A 24,725-nucleotide genomic window follows, 5' to 3' on the forward strand; every position below is an offset into this window, starting at 1 on the left:
CTTTCAGTAAGCTCACAGAAAAGAGACAATAACTTGGTAGAAATAGCAATAGGAATAAAAGCACCATCTCTATGTAGTTAAGAAGCAACCAGTCCTTCACATTTGCTTTTGCCGTTTCTGTTGCTAACGCATGGGTGCAAAGGAGATGCCCAGTTCTTTTATGCAGCATGTGCCATACTGACAAACACAGTGAAGTTAGAGGGTGGGTAGTGAAAACCAACCTGCAATCAATTTTTATAAAAACATTTCGTCCCTCCTTGCCTTAAGGCCTTTATGATGGAGCTGACAGCACACCAGAGCAGTGTGGGCAATGTCCTGCAAGCTGGTAATCAACTGATTGCCCAGGGAAGCCTAACAGAAGAGGAAGAGGATGAAATTCGCGAGCAAATGAGCCTCCTTAACTCCCGCTGGGAGAGCCTCAGAGTGGCCAGCATGGACCGCCAGGCCAGGTAGGTTCACATATTTATTTGTTTTAGTCCTGTGCTAATACTGCAATATCTTTACTTTTGTTTATTTGTGATAGAAACTATTGAAAGTAATTTTTATCACATTAATTAAAATAACATTTAAAAAATATTATTTGTAGTGTAATGTGAAGGGCCATCACATGAAATGTTCCAGTAGAGGTCAGGTTTCTCCTATAGTCATGATTGACCTTAAATGTTGAGAGTCAAGAATGTGCAAGGCTGCAAGCTGTGTGAAGGTGACACCTAAAACTGTTTGTGGTTTTCAAGGCCCTGTGTTCTGACATAAATCAACACATGGCTTTAATACACTTAATTTATACTATACTGGATGTGCTCGACTCATGACTTGTGGTTTACAGACTCTGTATAAAACATTGTCACTCATTACAATGTTTTTGTTACTATGAGGTACCTGAACAGGTAATCAAATTGATTTTGTAACCTCTACACAGGTACTTCTGCTATGTCTTGTTTTTTTCTGCCTCTCTCCCTCCAGGCTACATGAAGTTCTGATGGATCTTCAGCAGCAGCAGTTACAACAGCTTTCCGATTGGCTGACGCTGACTGAAGAGCGAATCAGAAAGATAGAGACTGAACCGGCAGCTAATGCCCTCGAGTCCTACAAAGAACAGATAGAGCAGCACAAAGTAAATACTGTTTGCAATTTAGTTGTTTACTATATTGCATAAATAAACCATTGATAAATCATTGATTTAACATGGTCAGGATTGAGTAGGAAAAAGAAATACTGTTTTAATGATATTTGTTTCCCAAGTCTATCATAGTTGATATATGAATTGTAACATTCTCATTGTACTGTTCTTGTCCTGACATAGACAACTCTTGTGATCGCGTCGTTTTGTGATCTATTGTTTCTTGAGTTGTGCTGTCTTCATGGCATCACCATAAACCTGAGTAGTTTCTCGGCCAGCTCTGTTAATGGGTAACATGTGGCCGTGCTCAGCTTGTATTTGTGTTTGTCTTTAGGAGCTTCAGAATGACCTGGAGGTGGAGCAGGTAAAGGTCAACTCTCTGACACATATGGTGGTTGTGGTGGATGAGAACAGCGGTGAGACTGCCACTGCTGCCCTGGAGGAGCAACTACAAGTAAGTGGTCAGCATGATAGTCTTACGCTTATCCTTTGTCAGATGTATACAGCAATATTCCTCCAGTACATGCATTAAATTTGGTGTATCTTTTAACTCTTAATCTAGAAAAAAATCATATATATCTTTTGTGTCACATTGTTGCATTACAGCTTTACAGTAAACTACAGTATCCTACTCTGTTTTTTTTTTTTTTTTTTTTTTTTTTTTTTTTGCTGCCTCGACTTGATCTAAAAAGATCAGCTGTGTGCTACAGCTTGAACTGGGTTTATAGGGCTTCTGTTGCAATATACAATAGTTTATCTAGGTCTGTAAAATCTATGGCAGAAAGTGCTCGTACTCAATTTTGTATTCATGCTGCATTTAGTCATTGGGGGAACGCTGGGCAGCTGTGTGTCGCTGGACAGAGGAGAGGTGGCACAGGCTGCAGGACGTTTTGATGGTATGGGAACAGCTTCTTTCAGACCAGGTAGGACATATATCATTCAAAGTAAATGCTTAAGTCTTTTAGATCCCCTACAGGGTGTACTCTGACTCTCACCCAATCACAGCTGGGATAGACTCCAGCCCCCCCATGTCACTAAATATGATAAGCGGTCACAGATAAAAGATGGCTGCAAATGGTTATGTTATTAATTCTGTAATACTTGTGTAACTCTCAAAACACTTGTTTAATTTGGATCTGTTGTGGATTGAAACCAAGGCTCTGTTTTAGTAACGTTTACTAAGGAATTAAAGTTATCGCTGGTTTCCTACCTGTTCTGTAGAGTTTATTTAGCGCGTGGTTGGCAGAAAAAGAGGCAGCCCTGAGTGAAGTACAAACCAGCAACTTTAAGGACCCGAGTGAAATGAATACTAATGTGCGCCGATTAGCGGTAAGTAGAGTGTCTATTCTTGATAATTTCTATGCTGCCACTGGAGCACTTACTCTAAAATGTCCAATTATAAATGTTACACGCTTTTCTAGAGAATACATTAACCACTGTAGCAGACACTACCTCTAATGCGTCAACGTTATCAATGTTTTCATGTTACACATTATAATTTTTTTGTAATCCTTTAGAGTTTAAAAGAAGACATGGAAAAGAAGCGAAGGACTTTAGACCAGCTGTCTGATGCAGGACAGGACGTGATATCACTACTGCGGAGCACTGAAGCGGGAGTTAAGATTGAGGCAGGCACAGAGGAGTTGACACATAGATGGGACAACCTGGTGCAGAAGCTGGAGGACTGCTCCTTCCAGGTACGTATTGTATTTTTAGTAGATTACTAAAGAGAAAATTATTCTGCTTTTCTAATAATTCTATATAACCAAAATATTACTAGTACTAGTTTTTTAACAGATTAGTTTAATGACATTATTAATTGTTTTCCTAACACCCTCCATTTACAATTTAAATACAGTTAATAACAAAGTTATCCTTTGAAAACTGTACAAAATAAAAATAGCTGCAGTTTAGGTATGTGTATAATGTTAAAAACATGAAATTGATATCCAACTAGACTAGTAATGTACAAATGTTTTTTTGTATTTTGTCAGCAGGTCTTGTTTATGTATTTTTACTGTGGTTGATTTCTTTTCCTCCTCACTGTTAAGGTAATGGAAGCTGTGACGGATGCTGGTGTGACTCATGTGGAAGAACGGGTCATTGTGGATACAGTGTCTGTGGTTGCAGCTTCAGCTGCTTCAATCCCTGATCAGGAGTTGGCACCACCTGCTCCCCCTAAGAAACGACTGGTGGAGACAGATGCAGAAGTTAGAAGAATGTACGAACCCTGTCTATATCCCCGTCGCTAGAAAAGTGTGCACACAAAAATACACACCAATGCATACATTTGTGTTTGTCATTCTGCAGGTTTGAAAGTAAGCTTTCTGACCTCCTGACTTGGATGAGAACATGGAAGATGTCCACACAAGCACTGGCCTCAACAAACCCAGAGGCTACACCTGAAACATCCGATCTGCAGGGGAAACTAAAGGTGGGCCTTGTGATGATAAAATTAAAACTGAAAACAGACAAAGTTAGAGGATTTGTTTTGAAAATCACACTTTGAATGTGTGTTGACCATTTATTCTAGGGGTTGGAGTTGGACCTCACAGCAAAGGAGGCCGCAGTTAGTCATATTATTCAGGAGGGACGAGACTTTATGGATCAGTTGGAGAGAGGTATGACGGAAAGAGGAAAATGTTCTTGCTCCATTACACTTTTCATTTCACATTGTTATACACAAAAAACAAATCATTCCTAACAAAGTCATCTGCATTTAGGTCTGCTAAGGTACTGGTTCATATGTAATATTTTCCAGTGACTCATGACTACAGGCCCCAATCGTAAACTTTCATTTCCCTGTTTTAATTGGGTTAATGTCATAAGGTTTTACTACTTTTCTACATTTGCTTGGCATTTTCAAGGGTTTTTCTAAGCCTTTTTTTGTCCTTTCAGCTTATCCCGTGAGTTCTTATCGTTCAGTTTTAGATGCCAGTAATGTTAACATCTGTGTGTGTGCGTGTGTGTATGTGGAAAGAGTAGCCTGTCAGCCTGCAGGCTTGCTGACTTTAGTCAAGTGTTCAACGAAATGAAGATGTACTCAGGATTTTTATGTGTTTACACTGTTTACTGGGCAGTGAGGTGTAGCAGAACAGCACTGCAAATTTGGGGGGCAAAACTTTCCATTGATCTTGTCCTCTCTGCTGTTCTCTCTGCAGAGTTCATTTTTTTGTATCAACTATATGGCTACTAAAAGCTAATTTTCAGACTAAACTAAAATTAAACCACTTAAAATTTGCCCTAATCAATAAAGTGGATTCAATCTTTGTCTTTCTGTAGAGGGAGTGTGTGTGGATTTGGTAAGGACAGACATTGACCTGATCCAAACTGAGTGGGATGTGTGTGCGAGGGAGCTGCAGGCAGCCCGTGAGCGAGTTCACACCCAGAGCTGGGTCACGGCGATGTCTGCAGAGCTGGCAGAGCTGGACAGGGTCTTGGAAGAACAGGACAGGTGGCTGGATTTAACTTTGGCTGTAGAAAAGTGTGGGAAAGCCCAGTTGAGAAACCAGACCGCAGAATGTCAGGTAAGTTTTCTGAGTCTACATTGACCCTGATCTACTATGTGTAACTAAACCCAGATGCTTCTCTTTAACCCTTAATGTCAATCTTAAATTCATCTCATCCACACAACAGATTTCACAGAGATGAAACACTTGAGTTAAATGAACACAACCATGATAACAAAATAAGGATGTAACACATAACTCAAGTAAAGATGCTTGTCAAGTCAGTATAGGTGCACAGAGAAAACGCTCTGGTTTGTCCTGATTTTAGGAAAGCAGCCCTGATTTTTCAGTTTGACCCTAAATGACTTTGAGCAGGGACGGATTACACGTGTAGCAGATTGGCACAAAATTATAAAATATAAGCAGGGTAATTTGTTGAAACATTCGCTTTCTATCAAATTTCATTATTCTGAATTAATAAACGGCTAAAGTCAGATAAATGTTTAAGAAAACCACTAGTCGCAGAAACTGTAACTGTAACCTCAACTGTTCTGTGTTGTGTCTGTTTGCCCGAAATATTCTCCAAAAGCAACTTTTTTCTTCCTCTATTTTTCCCTCAGTCCCGACTTGTCCAGGTAACTGCTCTGAGTCCACAACTACATCAGCTGTCTGCAGAGGTGGGATCCCTGGGGGCCATGCCTTCTTTGAAAGACAACGTGGTAGTAGTATCGGCACATCATGCTTCCACACTGCAGCGGTTACAGAGCAGAGAACAAGAAGTCAAAGAAGGTAGTTCAGATGAACAGTCTCAAAATGATTTGCACATGAGAAGCACTAAGCTGGTTCTCTCGCTATATTAACAGTACCAGATGCTTTTTTCAGTACCTGACATTCTTGAGGCATCTGATTTCTCATTTCTCCATGACAAGAGATGCAGTATAATGTATAAGCCTTCTTCTAAACAAAAATCCATTTCTCTCTCCTCTGTCTTGGCTTGAAGCTTTTACATTTATAGCGGCCTTGCTAGTGATAGTGGAGCTCAGCCCCACAGAGGTTGTGTAAATTTAACATCAAATTCACATATGAAACCTTGGCCAACCACACGAAAAAGATGGTACCCATATATGGCCTACAAAAGCTCACAGATGTGTGAGTGTACAAGTGAGCGATCAAGTGTAACATCGCACCTCTGTGCCAACTAAATCTTTACCTGAGGACGTGACTTGGATAGAAACAGTTCCAAAAATCAGTCACCATTTTACCTCTAGAATTTATGTGGCAGTTCTTGTCCTAAAAAGTGTCTGTATAGGAAGACGTGAATGCTCTTCCCCACTCCTGACCATAGGTGTATGTGTGAAGAGGTATGTGTGTGTCTGTTTTGACTCTTGGGCTTTTAAGACTGTAAGGAATTGGATGACAGCCAAAGAAAACCATTTTGTTTCTGCTTGAGGGCAGTTTGCCTCTCATGGGGCCTCTCTTTATCCCCCCCCTATCTCTCTCCTAGTTATGCTTCATCTCTGCTTTTTGTGTACACAAACACAGCCAGATTATGTAAGCATTAAATCACCTGGTAATATAAAACACTGACAGATAACGAGAGAAGACAGTCAGGTAGAAAAACATTGGCAGATACAAATGCAAACCTTCAATATATATGAGATTAAAGATTAAAGTTACATATTTTTTACTTAAACGTTGTTATACATTTAATCACCTTTTGTAATGTGGATGAGGATAACATTACTCATGGAATTATAGTGAATTAAAATTGGTAAAAAAATGGTTAAAAGAGTGTAGTAAAGTTACTTTCAGAAACTAGTCAAACATCTGGCATCTTCCTCCAGCATGAAACACACAGGCACAAGAACACACAGACAGACACCCTGTGAACTTCAAATCCAGATCACTGCCCCCTTGTGGATGTAAACTGGATAAATCAATGTTTAAGTCCAGATGCAAATGTTTTAATGCCTTTTGGTAGCTTTGATAATTTCTTATCTACCTTTCATTATTGTTTTATTTCAGCTTTAGCTAGTTGTGAGGTACCAAGCCTGGTGGAGGGTCTGGAGGCCAGCCTGGTCAGCCTGACTAACGGAATAGTGGATATCCCCACCGCTGAGGGAGCAGTGGAGCGGGCACAGGTGATTAGTCTCTTTCATGGAAATTGATAACTATTTTGAAAGTTTCCACATAAATGTTTATCACAAAGTCTCATGAGTTATTGCTTGTTTTTAAATATTGTATTTATGGGTTTAGGTCTGAGTAATAAGCATTAAAATTGAAATACATAAAGCCTGAACACACAACTGTATACTGAAATTGTGCAATTTGCTATTTTGAATTATTATGGTGGTGGTTGATATAGAATAGACTGTAGCTGATAACACAGCTTCCCTCTGTCCTCTAAGCTAAAAGGATTTCATTCTCAACAGTCACTTTGTCTTTGCTTGTGTCTGGGCCTATGTTCTTGCATGTACATCAGAGAGTGTTGTTGTCTCGGTCTGCTGTCAATTTTTTTCCCAAGACACAATAGGCCCCATTTTTCAGTAAGTTACTTCCTTCTGTACTGTATCAACCCTGTATGTACCAGGAAAAGGGTGTGTGTGTGTGTGTGTGTGTGTTTTGTTATGCAGCTTTGAGACCTGTGTGTTACTGTGTGTGTTTCTCTCCTCCACCATCCTTCGTTGGAATGCACCTCAGTTGAAGCTCTTGTTGTTGTGGCAGATAGGGCACGGTGCTGGGGAGGGGTGTGGGAACTTGGCACATTCTGGGCAGCGGGCCCATGCATGCAGCACAGAGGACCTAACAGTTCACACTGGAGCTGCTCAAATAGTCAGTCAGCCTGACAGCCACAACATATAATCTATAAACTTCTGAGTTCAGTTAGCAAATAACCTCAGTCATGTGGTTGGCTCAGTATTGTTTCTCAGTGTTTAAATGGATTCCCTTTAACACAGTACAATAATGTGAATTGTCTTAACATAGTATTATCATAATGTAAATATTGATTTAGTTTACTTCATCAAAAGGTAGTAGTAATAATTTCACCAGTGTTTATTAAGTAAATAAATGGAAAGCTTTAACTTTACACAGCATTAATCACAAAAGGTAATTTGATCGTAGTTTTGTAACAACATATTCCTGCTGCTGTGCAAACAATTTTGTTTTAGTCAAAGAAAAATTCTGGGATGAGCTGGGATGATTCTCAAGTTCTCACATTTTAAATACACATTTGACAATCATCAGTGACTTTTCATTATAATAATAACATGGTCAATCAGAGATATTAGGGACTAGCTTCCCCTCTTCCAAAGGAATAACTTGAAATGGCTCAAATTGTCTTATTAAGTAAACCCAGCTTGATTATGTCATTTATAAACTCCAACTCTTGTTCATCAGGCCCTGTGTTTAGAGATTGAGAAAAAGCAGAAAGTCTCAGATCCTGCGGAACTTCAAAGATGGAGTCAACTGTCCTCTAGAGCCCGTGAGGAGCTTTGCACACTGCAGTGCATTCTGGGTAGCATGAAGGACAATCAGGTAGAGTAGCTATATTTATGCATATGGAAAACCATTAAGTGTAAAGACTTACTAGCAAATATTTGGTCTTTGAATGATAATAATGTTGTTTAATGTTCCTGTTGCTAGGTGCGTTTGGTGGAAGCTGAACGTTGGTTGGATGCGGTTCAGGAGCTGTTGTCTCATGATGCCACAGGGTTGGGCGACACAGGTCTACAGGAAGAGATTAAGCAGTGCAAGGTGAGAAGGTTTTGATACCATGACTTTACGTCTGTGATCATTCTGGTATTACTAAAACCGCAGTCTCTCAAAAGTAAAGAGTTTATATATTTTTTTGCCTTAGCCTATATTGATTATGACTGAATCAGGCTTAAATCTGTTTGACGTATTATTCTCTATATTTAAACTAGGAGTATGTGAATGAGATGGAGTCAGTGGAAGGTTCATTGAAGCAGATGGCAGAGAATGTGAGTGCTGTACAGGCAGCTACAGTCCCAGGACTGGCCAAGTGGGGGCAGGATAAGTTAGACGAATGCTGGGGCAAGTGGGACACACTTAGCAAACAGGTGAGAAAAAAAGGTTTTATGTGCGCTGTGTATTTTCGTTGAATTTATATTTGATTACAATAATGCTTTTTATTTTGTATGTATAATAAGACTCTCTTGTCTCCAACAATAAAATTTTAGTGTAAGTAGCAATGAAACACATAGTATTTACATTTTTATTGTGTGCATTTACAGATTGATGTCATGCAGCATAACCGTAATTAAATTCAGTCTATAACCTAGAATCCATGTAGTGACAGCATGATGAATGGGCTCTTAGAATACAGCATTACAAAGAGTTTGTGGTGTTTCTTTCACAACCCTGATGGCAAATGCTTCTCCACAGCTCCTGAGCCATCAGGAGCGTGTGGCAGAGAGTCAGGAAAGACAGGTGAATCTGAGAAAAGACTTGGCAGAGATGCAGGAGTGGATGACACAAGTAGATGAAGAGTTTCTTATGAGGGACTTTGAGTACAAGAGTCCTGAGGAGCTGGAGGCATCTCTGGAGGAGATGAAGGTGAGCAAACGCAGGGAATGAACTTTGCTGAATAACAAAGTATTCTGTTTTTTATATGTATATTGGACTTATGCTCTTTTTTTGCTGCCATTGTTGTCCTTTTACCTGTCCTGATCTCTCACAGAGGGCTAAAGAGGATGTGCTACAAAAGGAGGTGAAGGTAAAGATTCTAAAAGACAACATCAACGTGTTGGTGTCCAGAATTTTGCCCCCTGGCGGAGGCAGTGGACAGGAGCTGACCTCAGGACTAGAGGGGGTGCTAGCCAACTACCACAAGCTCTGTGACCGCTTTAAAAGCAAGTGTCACACTTTGGAGGTAATGTGTGTGGACGTGAGGTCCTTCTTTGTTGGAGAACATTAAAATACTGTGTAATAAAATATTGGTTGTCTGAAAATTCACTCCATAGCTTCAGTTAAAAATGATGCCCAGCAGTTTTGTCAACATTAGTTTATCGTTTCGAATATGCTTGTTTGTTGTGGATTTAGGTTGTTTTTTCTGTTTAAATGTAAAATCTATTTACCAATGTAAAATAGTGGTGTGACACAATCACATTATTAAATAATGAATAAATAATTACAATTTTTATTCATGAATGACCCATTTTGTCTGACAACTTCAGAATGAGATGACATGGTGGTTTATTTGATGTCTCACTCCTTGGGCTCCTCTGTGTTAATTTTAATGTTATGAACTAGAGGAGCTTTAAGCAAATGCTGAGGAGTCTTGTTTTTAGTGCTAATTTGTAAGTGTAAAGATATAGTTTAGGGCATTTATTAAATTATCATCCTCTAGACTGCAGGGTAAAGGTCAGTCACGTCACTGAGTGTTGTGCTAATGCTTATGTACACTGCCTGAAGTCCACTAGTCACCGTTCCACTTTTGTCTTCTTATAACCATTTTTTATGATTGTAATGGCAAATGTAAAGTCACTCTTTAGTGACATCATTTGCATTTCTTCATTTGTGCTGGACTGAATTGTGTGTGTGTTGTGGGGTACAATGTTTTGTAGGAGGTTTGGTCCTGCTGGATGGAGTTGCTTCAGTACCTGGACATGGAGCAGGGTTGGCTCAACACTATGGAAGAGAAAGTCCAAGCTACTGACAACCTGCCAGAGAGCACTGAGGCTGTCAGTGAAGCTCTGGAGGTAGACACACACACACACACACAATCACATTCAACTCTCATAATGTTTTCTTTTCTCCCTCTTAACTGACTGCTGGGATTATTACTATTTTGCCATTTTACATACAGTAGAGTCAGGCTTATAGGCTCAATCCACACCTTCTTTTGTGTGAAGATTAATGTTAAGAAATGTTTAATGTTGTTATTGGCTTCATTTTATTGCTGGACACCTACAGATTTATATACAGCAAAGGGAAAATCCTATGTCACAACAATATTGGTTAGTAAGTTGATAAAAAGAGTATTTAACACTTTGGATATTGAATATTTATCTCCAGTTCACACACGGTACACACAAAATGCTGCCACTGTATAATATATACTGCAGGTATTACTTGTGGAAGAACCCTTTCTGAAAATGTACATAGCCATTCTGTATGTCTGTAGGTACACTGGGGGGATGGAGTGAATAGGAACCCTGATATAATCTCTGTTCTTTTTTTTTTTGGAATGAAATATGAAAATGACAATGAAGAATATATTTCAAACAACCAAAGATGTTTGACTAAGTTTATAGTAGTGATTGTTTCTGTACCTTTATAAGTGTCTTGAGAGGGACTGCTCCTTGACACTAGCTACAGTAAAATATCATTTCATGATTACAAACACAAAGTGCATGGTGGGATAGATAAAACATGTCCATTAGTTTTAGGAAATTTCACGTTTCATAAACCAAACAATAAATTTAATATGTAATTATATTTATAATATTGTCATTGTCTTTGACTTTGTCTTCTACATTCGGCTGCTATATCTGTAGACTGCCTGCAGCAGAACTGTCAGATTTACTTTAATCACTGTTCAGCTTCTGTAACTTCACATAATGAGAAAGAAAATTGAAGACCCTTAAAGACAATGTTTCTCCTTTCTGCATCTCTTCTTTTTTCTGTCTTTCCCCTACCCAGCCTCTCTCTTTTCCCTCCGTCTTCTCCCCACCCCCCACCCCTCACCCCTGGAGGAAGGCTGTCACTATGTCTCTGTCCATTACCTGCGGGAAGGAAAAGCACATTTAATGACCCAACATAAACAGTGGTTTTTGGATCCAAAGTGTCGTCACTCAACAAGCTTCTCTCTCACTTGTGTCATTTCATGTTAAGTTATCATCTTTTTGCGCCGAGCCTCCATCTGACACAGCTCAGTAATTTCTGCTTCTGCACTCCATCTGTTTGCTCAGCCTTTTGGTTCTTTCTTAGTCCTTTCTGGACATACACACACACATAATTTGAGCTTTTTGCTCATTTCTTTTTCCTCTCTGGTCTAGCTTCTAGCTTCTTATTACTCCTTTTCCTTCCAGTATTTTTGGCAACATTATTTAATTGTAAAGCGGTTCTACGTTCTTTGTCTTCGTTGGCACTTCATCAAAAGATTTATTTTATTGGTGTCTGTTAATTTTCAGTTTTATTTATTTCACATCTCTCCACTCATCACCAGTCTTTGGAGGGTGTCCTTCGCCACCCTGGGGACAACCGGACCCAAATCAGGGAGTTGGGTCAGACGCTGATTGATGGGGGCATACTGGACGAACTTATTAGTGAAAAATTAGAGGCCTTCAATTCTCGTTACGAGCAGCTCAACCACCAGGTCAGGACTTTGGCTTTGTGTGTAAGCAACTGCGGGGCATGTGTATGGGTGTCTTTATTTGTTACTGTGGGACAAAGCTGTTTGTTGAAAATCATGTTGTTTATTCTGTTGAGCACATTCAGGCCTATACATTTTGTGTTCATTGTTAAAAGGCCTATACATACATTCTTTATATTTTTTTATTTATTTTTTTAATAAAATATTTATTTTCAGTGTATTTTACACTTTTTCAGTGCAGTTTATTATTGTGCAGGTGATACATGTAATCCTTATTTGGAATTGCTTCATCATCTTATAGTATTTTCTGCTATATTAGTGAATATTGTACTGTCATGTCTAATTACGTAAAACAGAAACATGCTGTATTGACGATGGGCTCTTTTTATTTGTTTTTCATCATTAATACTTGTCATCTATATTGGCAGTTGTATGAATGTTCCATTTATAATAATACATTTATATGCCAGACTGAACAGTTCAAACTCGTGACTTGCTGTCTGTTTCATTGTCCAGGCACTGAACCGGCAGATCAGCCTTGAGCAACAGCTGCAGACACTGAAGGAGAACGAACAGGCGCTCCAATCGCTGCAGGAGTCTCTGAGCCAGCTGGACCACACACTCACCTCCTACCTCACTGATCGCATAGACGCCTTTCAGCTCCCACAGGAAGCACAGGTACAGGGCACATATACACCATAGACACATGCACATCCAGAGAACAAGATGTGACACTTGGGAAGGCACCCAATTCTTAGAAACCTTACTTTATATTGTCAACTCACATGTCACCTCAGAAGTTTCCTTCATCCCTCTACAAGCTAAATAAATGGCAGTAAAATAATAACAATTGAGGTAAAATTAAATTTTGTCTCAAGTAGGGAATTATTCTGATTATGTATATTCATACTACATGTACATGAGCTAACAGAAAACACAAACAACAAAAATGAAGTGTATAATGTGTGTTCCACTTATCACTCAGACCATTGGGGCAGAGATTGCAGCCCACGAGTTAACAGTAGAGGAGATGAGGAGGAGGAATGTGGCCAACTTGCCTCCCTCTGCTGCTGATGGCAAGGCTGCCCGTGGTGGGACCATGCTGGACCAGCTACAGGTAACACTGACACCTCCTGGGGATCATCAGGAACTGCAGGTCGAAACCAGACGTTTCTCTTTCCAACACCATATTATCATATAACAATTATGAATTATACATACCAATAATTTATCTGTACACATAAATGAGCTTTTTCTGGCTAATTCTACTGATGGATTATACCAGGATTTAACATTTGGTTGTATTTAGTTGCTTATTAGTTTAATACAAATTCTGGATTTTTTACAGCCTTTTCATTTTTAGATTTTAATTTGTTAGTTTCTTACTGACATTTGTCACCTTCTCCTGTTTTTCACTGCAGAGAAAACTGAGAGAGATTTCCACAAAGTACCAGCTGTTCCAGAAGCCTGCAAACTTTGAGCAGCGCATGCTGGACTGTAAAAGGGTCCTAGATGGTGCTAAAGCTGAGTTGCACATTCTGGATGTCAGAGATGTGGAACCGGAAAAAATTCAGTCCCACCTCACTGGCTGCATGGTAAAAGCTTATTACAGTAATTTAAAGTAATAGGCGACTGATATGGGTTTTTCAAAGGGCGATGCCAATTTTTTGAGACTGGGGAGGACAATGGCCAATTTATAATTCTGATATTATTTTTGTTTCCTTTCTCTCTTTTGCATTATAAAAAATACAATTTAATATTAGCAAAATGTGAGATACATATGCTTAACCTAAATTGACATATTATAAATATTGAAGATATGTGAATTATTTTAAATAATAATAATTGAAAACAAATTTACAATGAGCAAGTCCACCGCAAATGCTTAGCTGTAAGATTTGTAGTAAATTGAAGAAACTGCAGCATGAACTATATGTTCAGTTACGCTAATGTCCCTCACTGCTCTTCTCAAGTGCCAATAAGATGCATTCTGTTAGGTTAATTACACAGATGCGCTCACATAATTTACAAGTTGGCATGCTTAAATTTTTAGACTCATGTGAGTAAAATGGTGACCATGTAGATTGTCACCATCTGCAGATATGTCGGCAGACTTTTTTTAAAATCAAAAATCACCACTGGGTTAAATTTTCTATAGGCTATGTAAGCAAAGGTAGCAACATATCTACTAACACAGCTAACAATTTCACTACAGTGTCATTTATTCAACTCATTTTCTTTCTTTTTCCTATGTAGAAATTGTACAAATTACTGAGTGAGGTGAAGCTGGAAGTAGAGACAGTGATAAAAACAGGTCGCCAGATTGTGCAGAAACAGCAGACGGAGAACCCCAAGGCCATGGATGAACAACTCACTGCTCTTAAAGTCCTCTACAATGACCTGGGAGCACAGGTAATTTATTTTTAATAGTATTTTGTTTTCTAGAAAACCCAGCTGCTAATTTAAATGTAATATTCCATATATTTGAAACCTGTTTTGTTTCTGCTCATTTTAAAGGTAACAGAGGGCAAGCAGGACCTGGAAAAAGCTTTGTCCCTATCTCAAAAGTTTCAGAAGGAGAGTTCTGCTCTGCAAGAGTGGCTGACCACAAATGAGGCTCAGCTCCAGCAAAAGAACAGCTGTGGAGACATGCCAGCTGACATAGATGCTGAGATAGCATGGGCAAATGTGAGTAGATGTCGAAGCCCTTTAAAAAAAATCTTATGCGTGAGCAAATAGGCGCAAATGACTCAGACCAGCAAGTGAAGCAGATGGACCGTTTGATGTTCCTAAAATCACCGACCGCTCAATTACGGATGCTTCAGTATCAAAACTTTTTTTTTCACCTTTAAAGTGTATAGAATTTCGTGGTTGTCGCCATAAAATAAAGGCATTCTCCTCCTCTTTCACTGACTTCATGAAAAAGAGCTGGTAAAACTGTGTTGGATTCTTAAAAATGCTCTGTGACAGTCTCGCTGTGTAATGGAATGTTAAGGCAGAGTTTATTTTTTTACAGTTAACTTTAATTCATGCCTCATTTTTTGCTTGTATAACAGTTTTATGTGAGCTATCTTAACAGCAGCAAGCTGCTAAATTAAAACATGGGTCAGTACACTGTTATATACAGTATGTGTATGTGTGTGTCATCCCACCAGGGCCTGCTGAAGGAGTCAGAGCGTCGTAAGGTGGAGCTGTCCAGCCTGATGGAGACGAGTGCTGGCCTGCAGACTCTGGTGGAGGGCAGTGAAGCTCAGCTGGAGGACAGGGTGTGTCGCCTTAATGAAGCCTGGGGCCATGTCCGCACCTGTACTGAGGACTGGCTCAGTGCTGTGCTGGTAAGAGAAAATATTCTATCAAATTGATGGTTAATCTCTAATGTAAATAAATTCGTTTTTGTCATAGTTCTCCCTTTTAGCACATACACAGTAGTTCTTTGAATACTAATAGGTCTGTCATACATTTTCCCTCCATATTAGAGCTGGGTGATATAGCCTTTAAATAACATCACAATATACACAGGTTAAATAAGTGAAATAAAAGACATCACGTCTAAAGCGCTACATAAATGCTACATTTAACTTTTTGATGTACAATCTCACCAGTATGATATTTAGAATTATTTCTAAACTATATTAAAACATGAGTGTTTATATTCATTAGTAGTTTCTTTCAGGACCTGTTTGAATTGTATTCAAAAGGAAAAATCAAAACCAAGTTATAGTTAACAGAGAAATATTTATTGTAGAAGGCCTACATACTGCTTTAAAAGTTTATCTCTGTTTTAAAACATTTGTCAGTTATTTCATGGCACTTACAAATCTTGAGTTGTATTTTAAAAATTAGTAATTGCAGATTATTATTATTATTTTTTACCAAGACTACATTCATCATGTTCTGTAGCATAGGAAGCTAAGGACCACTGTTGTAGTGTGTGAGGCACAAGTTACAAAGGATATACTGTACTGGATGGGCACTTCTTTACTTACTGTTACTGTGGTTTTTTCAAAATGTTTTATTTTTGCATACATTGCAGCATTTAAAAATAACAATTGTTGCATTGAAATATGATTTAAAGAAGAAATTAAAAATAGAATGTTTCCCACAGAGAAACAGCATTATTTAAAAAATAGCTAAGGACCCTCTGCAGTACCTTCACAGATCACCGGAGGGCCAAAGACCACTGGTTACAAAACTCCTGTTGTAGCAGCCTCACTGTAATCCCCATTTTTGTCTGCTCCTCCATTCACTCACTGTCTGGAAAATAAAAATATTTCAGTTTTAAAACCCAAAAGAACACAGCAATCCAGCTGTGGAGACACTGAGAAGAGAACTTAAGCTACAGAGCAACAGCAGCATGACAAACTGGAAGGCTCAAATGCTGCTATGGAAAATTACTTGTGATGTAGTAATGAGTAGCGTAAATTTGGTCGTGATGAACCATGTGACTTTTCGGTAGCGGTACGCTGTTGTTTAATACACACAGTATAGAGGAAACACTGCGAGGTGTTTTTCCTGTTCTCTCACTAACACACTGCTCATCTGTTTGACTCACACACTCTCAAATGTAAAACTATTAGGTGAAAAATATACAGTATTCTCGATGTTTGCAATATCTCTGTAAGATTTAATACATCAATTTGCAAAACATTGACTATATTTAAGATACCCACATCAAATGTCCTGAAAAAAGTGCTCAGAGTAAAGTTTGAAATTCTAAAAGTTGCATAACAAGTTAATTTCTTTGAAAGCCTAACACTCCAAATAAAACATTTCCTTATTTTGTTCCATAAGGCAAGTGATTGCAGTAGCAAATTATTATACTCAAATCAAGAACAAAGTAATAATGTGCAAATCACATCCTTAACAAAAATACATAATTTATCATTTGCTTTTTCTGTAATTATGCACTTTGAACATTTGCTGAAGGGTTAGCTTTTTTATTTTTTTAGATTAATTAGGAAATGGGTAGAACACAGTAGGACATTTAAAAAATTGAGTTTTCTATGTTCTAATAAAAACACAACAACTTTTGTATGCAGAGTCACCAGAATGAAGTTGAAATATTAGATGAGAACTTGGCTCATATCAGCACATGGCTCTACCAGACCCAAATCCACCTGGATGAGGCTGACCGGCTCACTCCGAAGGAGAAGGAAAAGGTGGTAGAGGTAAGGGCATGAGAGTCATCGTAGTTTAAAAGAGGAATCCACATCAGTACAAGGAGAATGACCCTAAAGTACAGATGCAGTGCCCCTGGTGGATCATGGATTTTTAATGCAAAGTTATTAATTTAACCTATTTTTTCATATGGTGAAAAATGTTAAAAATATGTATGAATTGCAAGAGCAATCACGGCTAACTTACAAGTATCTAATAGTTGTTTAGAATGACCGTATGGAAATCACTGCCTGTGGCTAGGAAATGCATTCACTAAAGTTTATGAAAGAATAGCCTTCTTCAGGACAAGGGTAAAATTAAGTTTAAGAAAGAAGGTGGCTAAATTATAATATAAGAAAATAAGGCAAGCTGGCCCTGTTACTGTAGTGGCAAATAATTTACTTGCTGTTTTTTTAAGATCTTAATCCTCTATTTCCTCTTGCTGTGACAACTAAAGGTCTGCATTAAATATTAGCTGGTCTCTGAGGCTTCTTGTCTTAGTCAGTGCATGTTATGCTAAGCTCACTGGTGTGACGCAAGGCTACACTGCCATCCAGTCTAAGAGATAAACTGATAGGAAGATGACCCTCTCTATGGTCTTCCCCCAGAGCATGCTGGAGGAGCTGGAGGAGATCAGTCTACGTGTGGACAACGTAAGGGACCAGGCCACCATCCTCATGACCAGTAGGGGGCCCGGCTGCCGAGATATGGTGGAACCCAAATTGACTGAGCTCAACTGCAACTTTGACAAAGTCTCCCAGCACATCAAAACTGCCAAGGTACTAGAGCACAAAATGTGAACACTAATATTTATGGCATCAAGCAGACATTCATTTACCGAAGAAAAGCTCAGGTTGAATGTCTTTCTGCTGTATACATGAGACATTTGAACTGTCAAAAAAAAAAACATATTGGTTGTACAATGAGTCTGTGTTCTTTGCTTTTTGTCACTCAGATGGTGACCAGTCTGGAGTCAAGTGGTATTGACTTGAACAAAGAGTGTATTCAGCAGGTACTTAAACTGTGTTTAGTAACTCCTTCAGGTGCAGTTAAATCATATGTTTTAAGCAAAACCAATGGACATAATATTGCAAGGCTCAGTTTTTTAACACAGATTATGCCTAGCTGGTAAATCCTTTGAGCATGCAGTCAAATAATTGCATTTATCCCAGTGGAGTTGGCCTAAGTTTATCCTAGTGGAGTTGGCCATTGTGTTTTTCTTCTCATTAGGTCATTCACAGCCAGGAGATCAGAGTGGAGAGTCAGAATCAAACTCATCCTGCTGAGGCTCTGCCCCCCAGTGAGGTGAAAGACCTCCAGGCAGAACTTCAAAGTACACTGAAGACTCTGCAGCAGCAGCAACAGGACCCAGCAAACACTCTGGATGATGACAAGGTACAAAAGATTACTTTTCTATTTTATGCTTTTTCTATTTAATTTTTAACAAAACGGCACTGACAATGATGCTATATGAAAAAATGGTAACATTATGAGAAATATGTTCATAGAAAATACCGTAAAACAGCCATTGCCTTTTTAAGGTGGAGGTCAGCATACTTCAGTATTGTGGGTTGGGGAATAAGCACGTTTGGTTTGTCAGGATTCCAATAAGGATTGCCATCTCTCTATTTCCTGGAGCAATTTGAAAATACACACAGAAATTGCTCACGGTTGCCTATTAGTCTCTTTGTGTTCTTCTGAACCCAACGTTTTATGAGATTTTATATGCAGAGAATTCTGGGCTGCAGGTTATATAAATTTGCCACTTGATAAGACAAGCTTTGGTTGGGCATTTCAAGGCCTAACAAGTCTGGAATTCAATCTTTGTTATCAAGGTTTATGACGTTAAACACACCAGCTGAACAAACTGGACCAATCCAAAGCAAGGTCAGTGTGCCTGTCAGGAAGCCCTCGATTTGTTGTAACAGTATTTTCCTGAGAAGGGTCTACAGTGTCTCCACTCTGAGCAACTTGTTGCTTGTTCAGCAAAGGTGCAACTTACAGCTAATGCCACTTTCTGCTGTGTAAGTTGTTGTTTTTTTCATGCATATAGGGTTGGGTGTATTGAAGCATGCTGGAAGTTAAAATGGTCTGTCTGACTCCAAATAATAGTTGAATTTCAGGCTCTTGAGCTCTTAATGTGACCTTTAACCCTGTGTCTGTCTGTTCCAGATGGATGAGGAGAAAGCCAGTGTGGAAAACCTGCTGAGAAGAGGTGAAGATCTGCTGCAGCAAACTTCAGACGAGGGCCAGAAAGAGGAGTTGAGACTTCTCTTGCTTTGTCTGCGGAGCCAATATTCTGCTCACAGGGTGAGATGGCTGAAAATATCCAATGTCTATATTTAGTCTTTTTTTTGGCTAGGAAAACATACCATTGCCGTCTGATGTAGTTGGGTTAATTTGTGTTTATGTGTGTGCCGGCTTCAGGAGCTAAGGTTGCTAAGAATCAGGCAGGTCGAAGCCTCCGTGGAGTTTTCATCTTCTCACATCTTCACAGAGCAAATAAGAGAGGTTTCCGCCCAGGTTAGGGATTTAAACACACAAATATCAATTTAATCAATGCTTTTTCTTTCACTGTATATCTGTAAATCATGTTATGTCGGGTCTGCTGATATATTTTACTATTTTTTTTCTGGCTCCTCTGGGGTGTAGGAGATGTCTGCAGTGGAGCATAGCATTGCTTCTTCACCGAGTCCCTCAGACTACTTGTTGGACATCAACAACATGCTCCATGCCATGGATGACAATGAGTTGCTTCTGAACTCGTCTGAGCTCAGCGGGGGGCTTTATGAGGACTTCTCTGGCCAGGATGACATACTGAAGGTGGGACACTCATTTACCCAGCTGCTACTTTAGATCAAACTTTGTCACTGTAAACGTATTATAAAATGATATTTTATCATTTTGTGATATTTGAAGTTTTACTGTGATTATGTTTGTTGGTCTGTTGTCACAAAATTAAACAAGAATAGATTTCTTTGTGGTAGAAGAAATTATCTTTTTTTTTTAATCTGAAGCTACAGTTGACTACAATTTCGATTTTAAGAAGCGATTGGCCAACTATTTAGGGCAGTTTGCACCATGTAAAACACAGCTTGTTGGAGTCCCCCTGCCTTATTTTGCTGTCCCTTCATCTTTTCACAGAACATCAAAGACAACCTAGAGTGTCTAAGTGAACGAATTGCAGGCATCCATGAGCGCCAACCTGATGCTATTCGGGATGCTTCACCTGGAAAGGTGGTTCAGATTGGTGATGCCCTCACGCAGCTTAATGCAAAGTGGGATAGCCTCAACCGCATGTACAACCACCGCAAGGGGTACGTGTAGCAACTTCACACTCATGCAGTCCAACAAAACAGATGATGCCCTGATCTTATAAGAGGATTATTTAAACTTAAATACATGTAAGTCTTAGTCAATGTTGTGACAGAACAGAGAACTAAAGGAGCTGCTATTTTCAAAAGTGTGATTATGTGTGAGGATATTTGGTTGAACCCTCAGGGACATTTAATAACAGTTGTCTGCTAGTCTGAAGACATCAAGAACAGATAAAAAGAAAGACCATGGCACAAATTCATACACACGCACACAATTCACTAAACACCTACCCACACTGACCTTCATTACTATCAAAAACAATTCCATGCTCACTCACATATTCACTCACTCATTCACCCTAATATGAATGCACACACACACACACACAGGGTGACCTTGACTTGCATCAGCAGAATTCCTTGGGCATAAACAGTCTTCATTTGCTGAGTACAATATGTGCACATGCTAGAATAAACTAGTAAGCTAATTCTGAAGATTGCACTCATGTGCTGAAGCTCTTCATCTGTAATCACAATAACCTCTGGGCATCATAAAGCTCAGGGAAAAGACAGTATTTTTGAAAAAATTGCTGATGCCAAATTTATTTCCTCATCTTGTCTATAAGATCTGATTTGTTTTGCTCAAAGTGATGCTATAAGTGGAAATATTCCTCATGCAGACCATCATTGTGATAAAGATCTTTTTTTCCCCAAATGGCATTTAACTTATCGGTTAAGTAAGCTGCCTCTTTATTTTTGCTTATTTATTCAGTTGTTTTTTGATGTACCTCCTTTTTTTTTAGGGGTTCCTGATTGTTAGGACATTTTCTATAGTGTTTAATAGAAGTCAACTGGTCCATTTTCTTTATCAAAATTCATGTATTTTTCCAGTTGGGAACCTGGTTTTTTCCCTATAGACCAGAAAGCCTTTTAAAAATAAAGTGAAGAAAATAAGTGAAGAAAATGCTTAGTAGAGTATTTTAAATATTTTTAAGGTCTAATCAAAGTCACAATCCACTGTCATATTTCAAATCAGAAAAACGAGATTGATTATTAAAAATAAGGTGTTGAAGATGTTCGTGTCACAATTACAGTTTTTACAGTTTTAGTTCAACAAGGGCATAATGCGTGTGTTTCCTCGTGCAGGAGTTTTGACCGTGCCATAGAGGAATGGAGGCAGTTCCACTGTGACATGAATGAGCTGAGCCAGTGGCTTACTGACACAGAGACACTGCTATCTGAGAGTGTTGGCCCCAATGGACAGTTAGATCTGAACTCTGCACGACAACACCAGGAGGTCAGTGGAGATAGACCGCAATCAAACAATAAACCTGAATCTTAAAATCTAGGATAATGTGGTGGTGTAAAGCGTCACTTTGCTCCCATTGAGATTGATGGCTTTAAGTTTGTAAACATATAGGTGTATTTCACATGAATTTTTACATATTCATACCATAACACCCCAGAGAACATAAGTGTAACTAACCAAACATTACATAGATATATTTGTAAATAAAGCAGTCATGGCAAACCACATTTCTCATGGTAAACCAATAATCAAGTCAAATGTGTAGTCAAAATATTTCTTAGTCTGTAGCTGAAAGCAAGATTATTACTTGTCCAGGATGTTGTAGTTATATGTTCGAAATATTAGTAGCTGTATTGGAAATATCAGAAAGGAGATAATTGCATTTTGTTCCCCAAAGGGACAAAAGCTGCTGTTGTAGAAATAATAAACAAATATACTGCACATTGAACTGTTCGTTATGCAGAATGAGAAATACTAGAGAGAAGTGAACTGAAGAGTAAGATGACAAGTACCTCTAATTTTGCAATTTCACTTCATAGGAGAATTTGGTTTCGTGAAGCTTCTCCATTATTGTTGACAGCACCACTGCCATTACAACCTTAATCAGCGTCACTCGCAGAGCTTGAGCTACTGTCTGTCTTGCTCTTTTACATGTTTTCACAGTCGCTGAGAATAAGACAGGGGATCAAGTGGATGGGAATCGAGGGGTCCAATTTTCTGATTCTCCCTTAAGCAGATTTAGAAATGTCCCTGCTTTATGGGTCAGTCTTGGCAGATTAAACTTACTCTCTTGGTGGAAGTAGAGATTAGGCCTAAATCTTGATTTGATACAAATCACGCCCATGTGTCAATTAGATGTTTGCCAGGACAGATGGACTTTGGCTGGAGAATTGGCCCTGAGTTAATCTGCTATTCTGTTCAGCTTTGGTTTGTTTGTTTTTTCTCTTTTTCTTGTTTTTTTTCTTTTCAGTCATAAACTTATTCATTCCTTTAAATCCATATTAGGAACTGGAAGAAGGCCTTGCTAGTCACCAGGCTGTCCTGGCCATACTAACACGCACAGGAGAGCAAATAATTGGGCAGCTGTCATCTCCCGATGGACCATTGCTTGAAGAGAAGCTACACATTTTAGGTCTGCGTTGGAGAGATGTCAATCGACAGGTCCTGGACAGACAACACAGGTATTATCTTTGTGGTCAATTAGTCTATAACAGCAATTTATTTGAAATTTTCAGGATAAGGCATGCGACTTGCAGAAACTCGAGATTTGTATCTGTCTGTGTAATTCCTAGTTGTGTGTGTGTGTGTGTGTGTGTGTGTGTGTGTGTGTGTGTGTGTGTGAGTGAAGGCTGGCCGGAGGCGACCGGGCCCTGTCAGACCTTGTGCGGAGACGTGAGGAGCTGGCTTTATGGCTTCAGCAGGCAGAAAACGCTGTCAACTCTTTACCCGTTACTGCCACTGACGAACACCTCAAAGAACTGAAGGTACAGCAGGACCCAAAGAATGTTAAAGTTACTGTGATTCATGGAAGTAATTTCTATTTCTACTTCCGGCCTGGTAGGTTCAATAAATAGCATTACTTCTTGATTTCACTTTAACTTCTTCTCTGTCATTTTCAAAACTCTGATTGATTCTTTGTGAAATTAAGGGTCAGTGCATCTTTCGTTATAGGCCCTTGCTGAGGAAATGGATACACAGAATGAACATTTTGGTTGGCTGAACAAGCATGCTCCTCAGATCTTGGCCAGTCCCAGTGTGAGCACTCAGAGCAGAGATCATCATGTTTACAAACTAAGAGCTATTAACCTCAACTGGAGCAAGGTAAGGGTTTTTATACCATTATCACAATTTCATATTAAAGTTTTGACACAGTTCTCTTCTATTGGCTTATTGCAATCGACTCAGATCTGTTCGTTTGATTCAAGAAATCTGTAAGAATTGTTGTGACCTTCATGTTTCTTGGCCTTTATCCTTACTACCTTTCTCCCTCTCCACCATCCTCCGCTGTATTTTTTATTCTTTCCTATCATTCCTCTTATTTCCCATTTCCATCTTTTACACCTAATTTTCCTCACAGGTGACAAGGGAGTTATTGGACAAGGTAGGAGAGGTGGAGGCCAACCTGCAGAGTCGCGTACAGTTTCAGGACAGGATGAACAGACTCACTGACTGGGTTGTTGTCACACACCAGACAATCATGACGAGAGGCCTAAATCCTGTCCAAGCACAGGTAGATCATCTGTCCTCCAATAAATCACAAGGCCCAGTACACATAACCTCTCCTAAAGTCAATTTAAAATAGATGCAACATGTTTTTCTGCTCATCATAGGCCCTGGAAGTCTCCATGAAGGACAGGAAAAAAGACCTAGAAGAACTGCTGGCTCATTCTATAGAGCTTCAGAGACGACAGCAGTTGTTGCCACAGGAAAAGGTCCTAGTTTAAAAAAGTATAATTGAATAAAGAGCCACTGCTAATTGTAGGACATAATCATACCATGCTGTACTGTAAAAGTTCCCTATGATTTATTGAAGCTTATTTGATTATTGTATTAAAATTTGGAAATAGTCTTTTTTCTGTTGCCAATAATTTGTACTCAGTCATTAATCATATGTCTGTGTCACTATGTGCTTTGTGTATAGAATCAGATAGAGCAGCTGGCAGCGGATTGGAAAGCTCTGGATGGTCGACTGAGAGAATCACTCCAGCCACCCATTTCTCCATGGACACAGCACCAACAAGTTGTGCAGCACCAGCAGCTTGGTAATGATGTCTAAATGTGGACCTACTCAAGTCCACAATTTTCTCTCAGTGCTGTATCACTAGACTTGTCTTTATAATACAACAAGGCCATAAGGATAAAAAGACTCAGAATGATAGCAATGAATTAGTGTTTTAAGTGTTTAAATGGACACAAAATGATGTACAAGTCATTGACAGGACATGACAAGCATACAAACATGTTAATAAATGGTGACAAATTTGCCTGAAAATGTGAAATGAAAAAAATAAATGAGAGTTAAGCAACAATGCCG

At 39.0% G+C, this 24,725-nt stretch overlaps 1 protein-coding gene across 11 annotated transcripts in view; it reads left to right on the forward strand.

Moving 5' to 3' along the window:
* The window catches only part of utrn (utrophin), a 157,850-nt gene that overhangs the window by 27,604 nt on the left and 105,521 nt on the right, over positions 1-24,725 (forward strand). For all 11 annotated transcript variants that reach the window (XM_067482977.1, XM_067482976.1, XM_067482979.1 and 8 more), the window contains 40 exons: positions 268-449; positions 964-1,114; positions 1,455-1,574; positions 1,942-2,043; positions 2,342-2,449; positions 2,638-2,817; positions 3,172-3,341; positions 3,431-3,554; positions 3,654-3,741; positions 4,403-4,647; positions 5,190-5,358; positions 6,595-6,710; positions 7,969-8,106; positions 8,215-8,325; positions 8,496-8,651; positions 8,977-9,147; positions 9,272-9,463; positions 10,158-10,292; positions 11,762-11,911; positions 12,425-12,586; positions 12,894-13,025; positions 13,330-13,503; positions 14,165-14,320; positions 14,426-14,596; positions 15,064-15,243; positions 16,948-17,076; positions 17,674-17,844; positions 18,021-18,077; positions 18,296-18,460; positions 19,238-19,375; positions 19,493-19,588; positions 19,718-19,888; positions 20,210-20,382; positions 21,529-21,679; positions 22,697-22,872; positions 23,040-23,175; positions 23,363-23,512; positions 23,769-23,921; positions 24,022-24,123; positions 24,333-24,453. In XM_067482977.1, the coding sequence (XP_067339078.1) occupies positions 268-449; positions 964-1,114; positions 1,455-1,574; positions 1,942-2,043; positions 2,342-2,449; positions 2,638-2,817; positions 3,172-3,341; positions 3,431-3,554; positions 3,654-3,741; positions 4,403-4,647; positions 5,190-5,358; positions 6,595-6,710; positions 7,969-8,106; positions 8,215-8,325; positions 8,496-8,651; positions 8,977-9,147; positions 9,272-9,463; positions 10,158-10,292; positions 11,762-11,911; positions 12,425-12,586; positions 12,894-13,025; positions 13,330-13,503; positions 14,165-14,320; positions 14,426-14,596; positions 15,064-15,243; positions 16,948-17,076; positions 17,674-17,844; positions 18,021-18,077; positions 18,296-18,460; positions 19,238-19,375; positions 19,493-19,588; positions 19,718-19,888; positions 20,210-20,382; positions 21,529-21,679; positions 22,697-22,872; positions 23,040-23,175; positions 23,363-23,512; positions 23,769-23,921; positions 24,022-24,123; positions 24,333-24,453 (5,872 nt within the window). The remainder of the gene's footprint in view (positions 1-267; positions 450-963; positions 1,115-1,454; positions 1,575-1,941; positions 2,044-2,341; positions 2,450-2,637; positions 2,818-3,171; positions 3,342-3,430; positions 3,555-3,653; positions 3,742-4,402; positions 4,648-5,189; positions 5,359-6,594; positions 6,711-7,968; positions 8,107-8,214; positions 8,326-8,495; positions 8,652-8,976; positions 9,148-9,271; positions 9,464-10,157; positions 10,293-11,761; positions 11,912-12,424; positions 12,587-12,893; positions 13,026-13,329; positions 13,504-14,164; positions 14,321-14,425; positions 14,597-15,063; positions 15,244-16,947; positions 17,077-17,673; positions 17,845-18,020; positions 18,078-18,295; positions 18,461-19,237; positions 19,376-19,492; positions 19,589-19,717; positions 19,889-20,209; positions 20,383-21,528; positions 21,680-22,696; positions 22,873-23,039; positions 23,176-23,362; positions 23,513-23,768; positions 23,922-24,021; positions 24,124-24,332; positions 24,454-24,725) is intronic.

Source organism: Channa argus, chromosome 17 (genome assembly GCF_033026475.1).
Source record: "Channa argus isolate prfri chromosome 17, Channa argus male v1.0, whole genome shotgun sequence".
Lineage (NCBI taxonomy): Eukaryota > Metazoa > Chordata > Actinopteri > Anabantiformes > Channidae > Channa > Channa argus.